This window comes from Acomys russatus, chromosome 9 (assembly GCF_903995435.1).
Source record: "Acomys russatus chromosome 9, mAcoRus1.1, whole genome shotgun sequence".
In the NCBI taxonomy this organism is placed as follows: Eukaryota; Metazoa; Chordata; class Mammalia; order Rodentia; family Muridae; genus Acomys; species Acomys russatus.
In genome coordinates this window covers 34,873,480-34,888,595 of record NC_067145.1, presented here as the reverse complement: position 1 = coordinate 34,888,595, position 15,116 = coordinate 34,873,480, and the positions used below count along the sequence as shown (strand labels likewise).

Below are 15,116 nucleotides of genomic sequence, written 5' to 3'. Positions count from 1 at the left end.
CCAGAAACTGGGAGATAAGAGGCATCTGCTGTTTAAAATGCTCAGTGTTTTGGAGCTGTCCATGACGCAGCTATAGGTAACTGAGTGAATTTCTCAAGGTGTTGGGCTCAAGAACAAGATGGATGGTAAATCAGTCAAACCAAGGAAACACCAGGACTAGGAGAAAAGGCCCTAAGGAGAATGGTCTGCTGGATGTTTATAAAGGACTTCGCTCATCAATGGCAGCTGTCAGCCTGATGAAACAAGAAGCTGTTTTTTAATCCATCCAAAAGGCTAAAAGTCTAAAACCAGAACTGAGGAATTCTAGGGCCAGACTTTAGTGGTACACCCCTATAATCCTAGCACTTGGGATTTGAAAGCAGGAAGTCAGAAGTTCAAAGTTGTCTTTGGCTACACAGCTCAGAGATGAATGTCAGTCAATTGAGAGAGAACCCTTCTGTTAACTAGATACCCACACACCATGCTGTGCCTTCACTACCTACCTGTAGACACTGTACTCTACGTCTGGCACCCTAGTACTCACCTCCCAAAGTCCTCAGTAGTCTCTTTTCTTTCTTTTTTTCTTTTCCTTTTTTTAAAACACATTTTTATTGAAAAATAAAATAATTCATATTACATCTCATTTTCTATCCCATCCCATACATCCTCCCATTCCTCCCTCCCTCCCACTTTCACCCCAATCCCCCTTCCTTATGACTGTGACCGAGGGGGACCTCCTCCCCCTGAATATGGTGCTAGGGTATCAAGTCTCTTTTTGGTAGTCTGCTATCCTTCCTCCGAGTGCCATTGGGCCTCCCCAACAAAGGGACATGGCCAAATATGGGGCACCAGAGATCCTGTGAAAGTCAGTCCCCAGTCTCCACTTAACTGTGGAGAATGTTCTGTCCCTTGGTTAGATCTGGGTAGGGGTTTGATGATGGCTGCACGTTTTGTCCTTGGTTGGTGCCTTTGATCAAGCAGAACGAACCCCTGGGCTGAGATCCACCCATCATAATGCTCCTCTTGTAGGTTTCTAGGACCCTCTGGATCCACCTACTTCCCTATCCCCTATATTTTTCTCACCTAGAGTCTCAATAGGATGTTCTCACCTCTATCCCACTTTGCTGGTAGGTGCAGACTTTCATGGGACCTGCCCCTTGGGCTAGTATCTAGTTATAAGTGAGTATATACCATTTGAGTCTCTCTGCTTCTGGGTTAGCTCACTCATTATGATCATTTCTAGTTCAATCCATTTGTCCACAAATTTCGGGAATTCCTTGTTTTTAATAGCTGAGTAGTATTCCATAGTGTAAATGTACCACAGTTTCTTTATCCATTCTTCTACTGAGGGACAATAAAACCAGAGACACTAAATCAGTTAGAAGAAAAAGTGGGGAAGAGCCTGGAATACACTGGCACAGGAGACAACTTCCTGAACAGAACACCAACAGCCCAGGCCTTAAGGACAACAATTAGTAAATGGGACCTCATGAGGCTGAGAAGCTTCTGTAAGGCAGGAGACACTGTCAAAAGAACAAAGCCACAGCCTACAGACTGGGAAAAAATCTTCACCAACCCTACATCTGACAAAGGTCTAATATCCAAACTTTATAAAGAACTCAAGAAATTAAATGCCACCAAACCAAATAACCCAATTGAGAAATGGGGCTCAGAATTAAACAGAGAATTCTCAACAGAGGAATATCAAATGGCTGAGAAACACTTAAAGAAATGTTCAACATCTCTAGTCATCAGAGAAATGCAAATCAAAACAACTCTGAGATTCCATCTTACACCCATCAGAACGGCTAAGATCAAAAACTCAAGTGACACCACATGCTGGCGAGGATGTGGAGAGAGAGGAACACTCCTTCATTGCTGGTGGGAATGCAAACTAGTACAGCCACTTTGGAAATCTATCTGGTGCTACCTTAGAAAAATAGGAATAGGGCTTCCTCAAGACCCAGCTATTCCACCCCTTGGAATATACCCAGAAGATGCTCCAGGACACAAGTAGTCTCTTTTCTAATCCTCCTTTTTTAGAGGGTGAAGGGGGTTGGTCTGAGCCAGAGTCTCACTCTGTAGCCCAGGATAGCCTTGAAATTCCAGCACTTTTCTTGCCTCACCCTCCCAACTGCAGGATTACAGGTGTGAGTCACCACACCCAGCCCCACCCTCTTCCTCTCCATGTATGTGTGCACATCTATGTCTGTGCCTGTGTGCGCATGGTGGTCCCTTTCCTGAGGAGCTCTCTACCTTATTCTTTTGAAACGGGATTTTTTACTGAATCCGGAGCTCAAAGATCGGCTGGACTGGTTGGCTACCAAGTCCCAGGGACTCTGCCTCCACTTCCCAGGTGCTGGGAATTCAAAGCCTGGAGTCCTCCTGCTTGCAGGGCAATCACTGTATCCAAGGGCCCTTCCCGCTTCTTTGTATGGTTGGGTGTATCCACTCAACAAGCCTAAGATGTGTTTTCATTCTGACATTCTACTCGTTATGCAGAGCCGTAATTCTAAACACGTAGATCAAACCATCAACCTGAAAATCACATCCAAAATTATGAAGCGTCAACAATCTGGCTCTTATTTGTTTGTTTCTGAAAAATTTTCACAGTCTCCATAAATAGTGGAGTGTCCCAGGCACAACTTCCGTTTGCTGCTGTTGTTTTTTAAACAACTTCATACTATGTAGCCCAGACTGGCCTCAGAATAACTATCAATCTTCCTGTCTCACCATTCCAGTCTTAGAATTACAGTTGTGAACATCGTTGAAGCTAATAATTCCTGAAACTACTGGCTTGCTTTGTGCCCCCAGCCTTTTCCTCTTTTGGCTTTTTTTCTCAGCTGCAGACTCACTTCTCCCTCCTCAGTATGTCTAAACCAAGAGCTAGACTTAAAACCAAAGGCCTTTGGTCTTTTATAACCTGGTATCCTTATGCATATCTCACAGGATAATGCAAGTACAAATGAAAAACAATTTAAAGTTTGGTAACTGTATTTCCAGAAATTAAAGCTCTATCCTTGAGTAAATGCTCTGGTGAAACGTGGAGATCTGCCCATAGATGGAGGGTAAGAAAAGATGAGTGCATAGTCATGCGGTCATATTCCCTGCAACAATTCATGAATAAAGATGGCTCCTACCTGACTGCCCCACACTCATATGAAAGCTGATATGCAAGCCGTGTTCCTGCTCCCCCAACCCTTCAGTGAAGGAGGGAAATCAACATGTGTTTATAGACAGGCTGCAGGTTATCTGGCTATGTAATCACAGAAACGAATGCAGCTGTGTTTCCAGGGCAGGCACAGCCTGTCCACCTCACCTTTGCTGACACACTTACAGAGTGGATGTGCATGTGCAAGCCTAGGCTTCTCTGAAGCTTATAACTTCTTTACTGCCAGATGAAATGACTCTTTCTAGAACAGAAGGGAAAACATTCTTTCTCAGGGACTCATCTCAAATGCCTTGGGACATCAACCCTCCTGGGAGGTCCCTGGAAATCCATGAGGCTGCAGTGTCGTGCAAATGAGAGGAAAGTGAAGATCAGAGGTAAGAAGGAGTGCAATGGGTTGAAAGACAGGTCCATGGCTTCATACTTGAGGAAGAACAGTCTTGGTTAAGGAGCTCTGTCTTCATGGAGTAGGCAAGCAGAGATGAGCAGCATATTTCCTATTCACCTTAAAGAGCCATTGTAATGGAAAATTTGCAGGAAACTGCTCCAAACCATGTACTGTCTTTCTTTGCTAACTACTGCACAGAATGGCCTTTTCAGGAAAAAGGGAGCAACTTCTGGTTTTGAAAGGTTCCGAGTTCGTCTCTTCTCATCAAGGTAGTCATTGTCAGAGGCTTTGATCAGCAACTAGAGCACTAACTATGGAAATGAGGAGGCAGTAGGAGCCTGAAGGGGCCATATCTATTGTGTGGCCTGAAGGGGCTTTCCAAGATTGGCGCAAGTGGCTGTCTACGAGTCACAAACAGAGGAGTTCAGCCAGAACTGTCTAGTAACTTCTAAAGTTGAGAGAGGGGGAAAAAATTAAAATGTAGTATATAGAAAGGCTTAACTGTATAAGGTCTATATAAAACCAAGCCATGCATGTGTGAAACCAATTCCTAGCGATGGGGGAGGGGCTCGTGAAGTTTGGCCCCTGTCTGAGGAGCCACTGGCAACAGATGGCTGCTGGATGGATGGAGTTACTGAGAGGTTGCCTGTGCCCCAGCAGATGGCCACACACCCACACACATACAGACAGAGTGAGAAAGGGAGAAAATGGTGAGGGTGGGGGCTGGGGAGGTAAGGGTGGGGACAAGGAGAAAGGGAGAGAGGGAAGGAGGGGGAGAAGGGAAGAAGCAGGGAAGAGTGGGGAGTGAGAACACGTGACACTGGGAGGGTGAATAGGGGAGGAGCTGGACCCAAACACATTACATGCATGCATGAATATTAAACAAACAGAAATCTGAGCCTTCTACTCATCCTTTAAAGCTTTCTTGTGTACTGAGCTACAAAGCAATGAAGCTAAATCAATGGGGCAGTAGTATGCATGTCTAACATCTGGCTTTGGAGTTAATCTAAAAATATGGTAGTGTGCACCTTCCTTGGTCCAACAACTGAATGGAGATGCCAGAGACGTTAGTACTTACAGTTTCACCCTGATCTTTGCTAAAACGAAGAAATATCACAAGTGCTGCTGCAAAGTTTAAAGTTTAATATTTATTCCTCAGGTTATTTATTCCCCTAAATTATAGTTTTGAATAACAGTTTCTGCATTGACCGCAGTGTCTTCTCCACTCGCTCTCATTCGGTGACATCATCAGCTCAGAAGCCAGACTTCCTGGAGCAGCTGGCTGCCTTCCCAGCTACCATCATGATCATCGGGGGAAAGGGGGCTCACTAAAAGGGATGCTTGAGCTTTTAAATGACTTTTCCTTTAGTGGCATGGAAATGCAAGGAAAATGAAGAAAGCACAAGCCCTTCAAGTAGATCTCCACTTTATAGTTCCTTAGGAGGCCTGAGGACCTATACTCAGAAACATATTATATCCCGCATTTCTCTTCACCTTTGCACACTCTTGGCTTATTCTTGCCCTCAAGTTATTTAGAAAGACACACACAGCACATAAGAAAACATATGTGTAAGAAATGTGCCACTGGGTTGTTTGTGAGGATTGCTTCTATCACTCACTCTGAAATGTCACCTGCAATCTAGTAGTATTCTAGGACTCAGGCAAGGACACTTAGGTGCAAGACTTGGCACAACCCTTAAGTGGCTAAGAGAGACAGCTGGGTGATCTACTTTCAGCAACTTCCTGAGAGAACAAAGTATCTGCTATCCATGGGTGAGGAATGGAGTCTGGCTCCCCAGTACCCACATAAATTCAGGCCGGGGGCTCCCTATGGCAGGCTGGCTAGATAGGCCAAATCAGTGATCTTTGGGTTCAAGGAAGATATTCTGTTACAATACATAAAGCAGAAATTGACTGAGAAAAATACCACACCATGTGAGCTGTTGACCTCCACATGTATGCATGAGCATTGTGTACGTGCACATGTATGCATAGCACAAACTCATGCATGTGTAAAAAAGAAATCAAAAGCAAAGTGAACTAGGGTGACACCTTTCCATTCTCCCCAGGGAGGTTGTTTCACCATCTTGTTACATTTTACTTTTTATCCTGGGAAGGTCTGCCCTCCAAAATGCTCTCGAATTCTTGATAATCCTCCTGTCTCTGTGTGCCTCTGGGACTGTAGGCATGAAGCCACACCACCTAGCTTCTTATTCTTAGCCACGTGGAAGGGGTTAGTGAGATTTGTGGCTATCCACAGATGGGTATCTTGGCTCTATCAAAGACTCACAAATACACCCCCCAAAAAGAGAGAGAAAGAGAAGCTCTCTAAAATCAATCTCTCCTCTTCTGACTCCATGGACAGCACAAACTAAAACACCGCATAAAGGCTTCTGTCACACCAGGTGTTTACTGACTAATGCCACATGGAGACATCAAGAGCAAATCCTTATGTCGGCCTTTCTCCAGGGATACCAGGCCAGCTACACGCAATGGATTCACACCTGTCTTTGTAGTTAGCACTTAGGGTAGAAGGACCCATCTGAGGCTACCAACATGACTTCCAACTGTCAAGGGTTCCTCTTTCTCCACAATGTTAGTTCAAAAGTGAAGCATCTAGGAGTATAAAAACTGCTCAAATATTCAATAGCATTATATGGTTAATCTTGATGAAAATTGTCAGTAATTCCGAAAGTTTTGAAACCACAGTAAGAACATCTGCCCCTTCCCAGTCTCCAAGGGACGCCCAGTGAGGTGCACTACAGATAATCATTTTGCCTTTGGACTCATGCAACTCTGTTCCAACCCTGCAATTTCTCAAGGGATTCCTCAAACTCTAGCAGAAATAAGGCAGGAAGTAAACTCCCTCTGAGAGGCCTGGAAACCAGAGCAAGAGGAAAGATTACAGGCAACGGACAGGCTAATTAGAGCTCAACACCAAAGTGGCTTTTTAAAAGTAAATCTAAAAGGATTTGGGGAAGGAGAGTGAGGGGGGAAAAATGCAAGCAATTGCCAGAGACCACCACTTCCATCAAAAGGGCCAATGTTTTAAGAGAATGTTCTCAGCAGCAGCTCACAGCCGAGCAGCTTTCATCCTCCTCTTCCTCTTCAGTGACTCACTGTGCTGACTCCATTAAAGAAATAGGTGAATAGCGAAAACCAAACACGGTTTGATTCAGACATCCTCATATTCTAAAGTCTGGATGACTTAAAAAAAAAAAAAGCCAACAATACAAAGCTAAAGGGCTCTCTCATTCTAAGAATTGGGCATCTTCCTGCTACCAGAGACCACAAGTCACACCCCAAGAAACTAGTGGGCGCTCTCCACAGGACTGACTGCTTTACTCCTCAGAAGCACCTCTCTCGTGCACTGGAATTTCACATCAAATGACACAGCCACTGAGAGACAGGTACAGAGTATCACACAGCACGGCTGACCTAGCTTCACACCCACCCTGCCTTGGAGCCGTGGGGTCAGAGAGCGTTTTGATAAAGCCCTCTCTACAAGTCCCCACCAGTGATTCCCAACCAACAGCGAGGCTCAGCATTCCAGCAGCAAGCTGCCCTTTCAAGCTTCTAGCTCAGAAATGCTGGAACTGAGTCAAAGGCTCTCTCCATCCTAAGCTACAGGAGGGGATCTTATAAACAGCTCAGCATGTTTAGGGTTTTACCTGCTGCCTGGGCAAGGCTATGGAACAAGCCAAATCACCCCACAGACTCAGCCTCTTCTCAGGGAGCGTCCTGAAATGCATGAGATTGGAGACAAAGTGCACCTACCTGCCACTCTGGTCTGAGGTCCAAGTCACCGACTGCCCCTCGGGTTTAGTTTTATACCGTATCCTGATGGCACGAGGAAAGTCAGCCGCTGTCTGAACCCCCATCTTCCTGATCTGTAAGCTCCAGTTGTCAGTGTAAAAGCTGAGTTCCCCACATCCAGGAGCCCGGCTGCAGCGAGTGTAGCAGTCTAACTGCTCCCTCCAGTCATCTGCAGGCAGAGCCACGAGGTCATGCACGATCTCACGCCTGAGCTTCTCAGGAGTAGCTGCGAGCTTGGAAGCCTTTGTAAATCTCTCAAGGCCTGGCACAGCGGCCACATCCACCTCCTCTACCTTTAGCACAGATAAATCACAGCAGTCCAACACTAGCAAGAAATCCTTACTCCCATGATTCCCTGTGTCACAGCAGTACTTTGAGCTAGAGATTTCAGAATCCTGTTGCTGGTTGTCATGGATACCACTATCATCAAAGGCATCTTGATCATCTTTACCACAGACTGCAAATTCTCTATACCTCATCTTAGGTGAGAAGGTACTTGCATCCATCTCAGAAACACCACAGGGTTCAGCTGTCTTAAGTGTGTAGGTTTCTTCTGACTCCGTCTGGAATGTTTCCTGGATGGAATTCATCTGTTTTTTACATCTGTTTCCATCTCCAAAGAAAAGCACTATGGTACCCTCAATGACTCGACTTCCGAAATCCACATCCAAATCCAATATGTAGTGCTTTACAAGCATGTAGCTAGTGTTGGCCATGAGTGGCAGATCATCCCGGGAAGGGTCCAGTTTTGTGTCCATGGCGCAGTCAGAAGCTAGCAGTCTCTCCTGAGGCTTCCTGTTTCCTCTAGTCGCTCAGAACCACAAATGGCTGCCTTACCAAATAAGAAGCACCTGCCGTCACAAGTTATGTTTTCACGACTTTTCAGTTCCCTGGTGAAGAAAAAAGTATGGTTAGATAAAATTCCAAATAAGACTCTAAATGTCTCTGCAGTTGCAGATTCTGCAGGTTGGCTACCATATCTAGCAATGTCCAATGCAGCAGATGCTCAGGAAAGAAAGAAGGCTCATCTTTCTGACAAGAGAAAATCTATATTACTGACTTCTAAGGTACTAAAGGGACACAGTCTTTGTTTCAGAAACAAGCAACTCTTATGCAAAACTACAACTAATACTGCCTCTTGTTTTAAAAGATATTAAATGTATCACTTCTAATTTTGTGCATCAGAAGGTGATTTCTTTTCTTTTTTCTTTTTCTTTTTTTTAAAGTAAATGCAGCCATTTATATTTGACAAAGGTTCCAAAAAAACATAACCTGATAAAAAAGACAGCATCTTAAGCAAATGGCAAAAGAGGATGTCTGCATGCAGAAGAATGAAATTAGATCAGTGGTGAATACCTTGCATACGCACACAAAATTTTGAAAACTAATTCAAAGTAAATTACATAACTAAACACAAACCTAAAACACAGAAAACATAGGCAGTACCTTATAAAATGTAGGTGTTGAAATAACTTCTTTATACTTTTTTCTGTGTTTTCTAATTTTATTTAAATAATTTATTCAGATTACATCTCAATTGTTATCACCTCACTTGTATCTTCCTGTTCCTCACTCCCTCCCTCTTTCACCCTATTTCCCTCGCGTAGGTCTGTGACAGAAGGAGATCTCCTCCCCTACCATATGAACACAGCCTCTCAAGTCTCACCTTGGTAGCCTGCTTACCCTTCCTCTGAGTGCCACCAGGCCTCCCTGCCAAGGGAAGTGGTCAAATAGAGGGCACCAGAGTTCACGTCCAAGTCAGTCCCTGCTGTCCACACAATTTTGGAGAATGTCCTGTTCATTGGGTAGATCTGAATAGGGGTTCTAGGCTTACTGCATGCATTGTCCTTGGTTGGTATAGTAATTTGAGCAGATCCCCCTGGGTACAGATCCACCAGCCTTGATGGTCTTCTTGTAGGTTTCTAGGACTCTCTGGATCATTCTATTTCCCCATTCTCCCATACCTCTCTCACCTGGAGTTCCAACAGGAAGTCCCAGCATCTATCCCAATCTCCTGCTAAGTGAAGACTTTCAAGCAACATCCTTGTTGGGCTAGTGCCCAATTATAAGTGAGTATATACCATGTGTTTCTTTTGGGGTCTGGATTAACTCACTCAGGATGATCATTCTAGTTCTGCAAATTTCAGGATTTCCTTGTTTTTATTAGCTGAAAGTATTTCATAGTGTAATGCTTTATCCATTCTTTGAATGAGGGACATCTAGATTGTTTCCAGATTCTGGCTATTACAAATAAGGCTGCTATGAATGTAGTTGAGCATATGTCCCTGTTGTGTGGTGGAACATCTTTTGTGTATATTCCAAGGAGTGGAATAGCTCGGTCTTGAGGTAGCCCTATTCCCATTTTTCTGAGAAAGCACCAGATTGATTTCCAAAGTGGTTGTAGCAGTTTGCACTCCCACCAGCAATAAAGGAGTGTTCCCCTTTCTCCACATCCTTGAGAACATCTGCTGTCACTTGAGTTTTTGATCTTAGCCATTCTGATGGGTGTAAGATGGAATCTCAGAGTCATTTTTATTTGCATTTCTCTGATGACTAAGGATGTTGAACGTTTCTTTAAGTGTTTCTCAGCCATCTGATATTCCTCTGTTAAGAATTCTCTGTTTAATTCTGAGCCCCATTTCTTAATTGGGTTAATTGTTTTGGTGGTGTTTAATTTCTTGGGCTCTTTATATATTTTGGATATTAGACCTTTGTCAGATGTAGGGTTGGTGAAGATCTTTTCCCAGTCTGTAGGCTGTCGCTTTGTTTTGGTGACAGTGTCTCCTGCCTTACAGAAGCTTCTCAGCCCCATGAAGTCCCATTTATTAATTGTTGACCTTAGAGCCTGGGCTGTTGGTATTTTGTTCAGGAAGTTGTCTCCTGTGCCAATGAGTTCCAGGTTCTTCCCCACTCTTTCTTCTAACCGATTTAGTGTCTTTGGTTTTATGCTGAGGTCTTAATCCACTTGGACTTGAGTTTTGTGCATGGTGATAAATATGGATCTACTTGCATCTTTCTACATGTAGACATCCAGTTAGACCACCACAATTTGTTGAAGGTGCTATCCTTTTTCCATTGAATAGATTTGGCTTCTTTTGTCAAAAATCAAGTGTCCATAGGTATGTGGATTTATTTCTGGGTCTTCGATTAGATGCCAGTACTATTACTGTTGCTTTATAGTACAGCTTGAAATCAGGGATGGAGAGTCCTCTGGAGGATCTTTTATTGTACAGGATTGTTTTAGCTATTCTGTTTTTGTTTGTTTGTTTGTTTTGTTTTTCCATATGAAGTTGAGAATTGATCTTTCAATGTCTTTAAAATTTTGTGTAGTATTTTGATAGGGATTGCATTCAATCTGTAAATAGCTTTTGGTAAGATGGCCATTTTTATTATGTTATTTCTCCTGATCCATGAACAAGGGAGATCTTTCCATCTTCTGATGTCACCTTCAATCTCCTTCAGAGATTTGAAGTTTTTTTTCCAAAAAAGTCTTTCACTTGCTTGGTTAGAGTTACTCCTAGATACAGTATATTACTTGTGGCTATTGTGAAGGATGTAGTTTCCCTAATTTCTTTCTCAGCATGATTGTCATTTGTATATAGGAAGGCTACTGACTTTTGTGAGATAATTTTGTATCCGGCCACTTTGCTGAAGGTGTTTATCAGCTGGAGGAGTTCTTTGGTGGAATTTTGGGGGTCACTTATATAGACTATCCTTTCATCTGGGAATAAGGATAATTAGATTTCCTCCTTTCCCATTTGGATCCCTTTGATCTCCTTTTGTTGTCTTATTGCTCTAGCTAGAACTTCAAGAACTATATTGAAGAGATATGGAGAAAGTGGGGAGCCTTGTCTAGTTGCTGATTTTAGTGGAATTTCCTTGAGTTTCTCTCCATTTAATTTGATGTTGGCTACTGGCTTGCTGTATATAGCCTTTATTATGTTTAGGTATGTGCCTTGTTTCCCTTATCCCTCCAAAACTTTAAACATAAATGGGTGTTGGATTTTGTCAAATGCTTTTTCGGCATCTGAGGAGATGATCATGTTGGGTCTTTGTGAGGTTTAGGTATCAAAGTGACTGTGGCCTCATTTCTATTTTGTGGAGTAGCTTGAAGAGTATCAGTATTAGCTCTTCTTTGAAGGTCTGGTAGAATTCTGCACTGAAACCATCTGATCCTAGGGTTTTTTTTTTCTTTGCTTGTTTGGGTTTTTTTGTTTGTTTGTTTGTTTGTTTTTGGGTTTTTTTGGAGGGGGAAGGAGACTTTTGATGAATGCCTCTATTTCTGTAGAAGAAATAGGGCTACTTAATTTGTTTTTCTGATCTTGATTCAACTTTGGCAAGTGGAATTGGTCAAGAAAATTGTCCATTTCCCTTAGATTTCATGGCATATAAGCCTTTAAAGGAGGACCTAATGATTCTTTGTATTTCTTCAATGCTTGTTGTTATGTCTCCCTTTTCATTTCTGATTTTGTTGATTTGGATAATGTCTCTCTACCTTTTAGTTAGTTTGGCTAATGGTTTATCTTTCTTGTTTATTTTCTCAAAGAAGCAGCTCTTAGTTTAGTTGATGCTTTGAATTGTTTTTTGTTTCTAATTTATTGATTTCAGCCCTGAGTTTGATTATTTTCAGCCATCTCCTCCTCTTCGGTGTTTCTGCTTCTTTTTTTCCCTAGGGCTTCCTGATGTGTCATTAAATTACGTATATGAGATGTTTCTAATTTTTTTATGAAGGTACTTAGTGCTATGAATTTTCCTTTTAGCACTACTTTCAGTGTGTCCCATAAATTTGGGAATATTGTTCCTTCATTTTCATTGAATTTTAGGAAGTCCTTAATTTCTTTCTTTATTTCTTTTCTGACCCAGTTGTCATTAAGTAGAGAGTTGTTTAGTTTCCATCTGTGTGTAGGCTTTTTGTTATTTCTGTTGTTGTTGAAGTCTAGCTTTAGTCCATGGTGATCATCTAACATGATACAAGGTATTATTTCAATCTTCTTGTGTCTGTTAAGGCTTGCTTTGTAACCTACTATATGATCAATTTTGGAGAAGGTTCCATGAGATGCTGAGAAGAAGACATAATATTTTGTGTTCGGGTGAAAAGTTCTGTAGATATCTGTCAGATCCATTTGATTCATGATATCGTTAGTGTCATTATTTCTCTATTTAGTTTCTGTTTCATTGACCTATCTTTTGGTGAAAATGGGGTGTTGAAGTCTCCCACTATTAATGTGTTGGGTCGATGTATGGTTTAAGCTTTGTTAGTATTTCTTTTACAAATGTGAGTGCCCTTGTATTGGGGGCATAGATGTTCAGAATTATGATGTCATCTTGGTTGACTTTACCTTTGATGAGTATGAAGTGTCCTTCCTTATCTCTTTTGATTAATTTTGGTTGAAAGTCTATTTTATCAGATATTAAAATGGCTATACCAGCCTGTATCTTGTGTCCATTTTCTTGGAATACCTTTTTGCAGCCATTTACTGTGAGGTAATATCTATCTTGTGGCTGAGATGTGTTTCTTGAATGCAGAAGAATGTTGGGTCTTGTTTATGCATCCATGCAGCTAGTCTGTGTGTTTTTTTTTTTTTATTAGAGAATTGAAACCATTGTTGTTGAGAGATATTAGTGACCCATGACTGTTAAGTCTCTTGATTTTGATGTTGGTTTCAGTAGAGTGTTTGTGTGGTTATGTTTTGCAACAGTGAAGTTATCTATTTCCTGTGTTATTTTTGTTGTAGTTTGTCACTTTGGGTTTGAGTTTTCCTTCTAGTAACTTCTGTAGGGCTGGATTTGTGGATAGGTAGTATTTGAATTTTTGTCATGGAATATCTTGTTTTCTCCATCAATGGTTATTGAAAGTTTCTCTGGGTATAATTGTCTGGACTGGCATCTGTGGTCTCTTATGGTTGGCAGGACCTCTTCCCAGGCCCTTCTGGCTTTTATGGTCTCTGCTGAGAAAGTCGAGTATAATTCTGATAGGTTTGCCATTATATGTTACTTGGCCTTTTTCCCTTACTACTTTTAATATTTTTTTCTTGTTCTGTATATTTTATGTTTTGATTATTATGTGATGGAAGGATTTTCTTTTCTGGACTATTCTATTTGGTGTTCCGTAGGCCTCATATGTTTATATGCATCTCCTTCCTTAAATAGGGGAAATTTTCTTCTATGATTTTTGTTGAAAATAATTTCTGGGCCTTGGAACAGGGCGTCTTCTCTTTCCTCAATTCCTATTATCCTTAGGTTTTGTCTTTTCATAGTGCCTTTGATTTCTTGGATGTTTTGTGTCAGGAATTTTTCAGATTTAACACTTTCTTTGATGGTTGCATCAAATTCTTCTACTATATCTTCTAACCCCAAGATTCTTTCCTCCATCTCTTGAATTCTATTAAAGAAACTTACCTCTGTGTTCCCTGCTTTCTTCTCTAAATTCTCTCATTTCTGGCTTTCTTCTATCTGTGCTTTTATCATTGTTTGCATTTTCATCTTCAGATCTTGACCTGTTTTATTGATTTCCTTCATCTGATTGTTTGTATTTTCCTGAATTTCTTCCAGTGATTTCTTCATTTCCTCTCTATAGACCTCTCTAATGTCCTCAATCTGTTTGGCTGCATCTTCCTATATTTGTTTACAGATTTTTATTCATTTCCTCTGCTATCATCTTCATTAGTAAGGATTTGAGGTCATTTTTTTGTGCTTCAGTTGTGTTTGAGTTCCCAAGGTTGAATTCTTTGAGATAGCTGGGTTCTGGAGATGGCATATTAGTTTAGTTTTTGTTGTTTATGTTTTTACACTGGTCTTTATTCATCTTGCTCTCTCTGACATTGGGAGGTAGTTTCTGGTGTCCTTCACTGGTCATTGATAACAGTTTGTTGCTGAGTTCTATAGGTTGGGAACCCTTACCTGTGGGGATCAAGGAACCCTTCCCTGGATCAGGCAGGTTACTTGGTTTCAGTTAGAGGGGCCTTTGCTCCACACCCTGGGCTCCCCACTGGGTCAGCAGAGCTGGTGCTGGTGTTCTGCAGCCCAAGGATCAGTTTGAGGTAGTGTAGGTATAGTCAGTAGTCCTGCCTTTGGCTGGGCTTTGAAAACCCTGCTGTCAGGCACTGGGGCTTTGGGGGCCTAAGCTCAGTCTGCCCTAGAATGCCAGATCCCCTACTGGCTTGTGGTGGTTGGCAAGGCTTCCCCCTGATCTGCCCAGGCTGTGGGGCCTAGGTTCAGTCCGCCTGAGAAAGCAGATACCACCCTCAGGCTTGTGGTAGCTGGCTAGGCTTCTGCCTGATCCCTCCAGGCCGGTTCAGTCCTGCCCAAGAGCACAGGAACCCCGCTGGGTTGTGGTGGCTGGCTAGGCCTCCACCAGATCTGCTCAGGCTGGTTCTGTCCCACCCAAGTGTATAGGAATAGCCCACCAGGGCAGCTAGCTAGGTTTCTGCCCAATCCGTTCAGGCCTTGCCACCTTAGATTAGTCAACCCGAGAGTGTAGCTATGGAGCTATAGCTGGAGAACATGTCCACAGCCACCTGGGCTGCCACATGGCCCTAGGTTCCTCTGTGGACTGGCAGGATGATCTGAGGTCAAATCTATGCCAGATCCACCCTCTGGGTTCCCTCTGGGCCAGCAGACACTGACGCTGTTTATCTATAGCCCACAGTTCAGTCAGAGAGAGAGAGAAAGAGTGCAGGTTTGGCATAATAGACTGTTCTGGGCTTTGGATACTGTGCCCTTGTGGTCGCAGGCCCCTGGGGCTTTCTGTGGACTGGTGGGGTG

General features: G+C 42.6%; 1 protein-coding gene across 1 annotated transcript in view; it reads right to left on the bottom strand.

Moving 5' to 3' along the window:
* Aopep (aminopeptidase O (putative)) overlaps nucleotides 1-8,258 on the bottom strand; it is a 234,916-nt gene extending 226,658 nt beyond the window's left edge. Inside the window, exon 1 of the mRNA XM_051151139.1 lies at nucleotides 7,314-8,258. Within this exon, the coding sequence (XP_051007096.1) occupies nucleotides 7,314-8,110 (797 nt within the window). The 5' untranslated portion in view covers nucleotides 8,111-8,258. The remainder of the gene's footprint in view (nucleotides 1-7,313) is intronic.
* Between the last annotated feature and the right edge of the window lie 6,858 nt (nucleotides 8,259-15,116).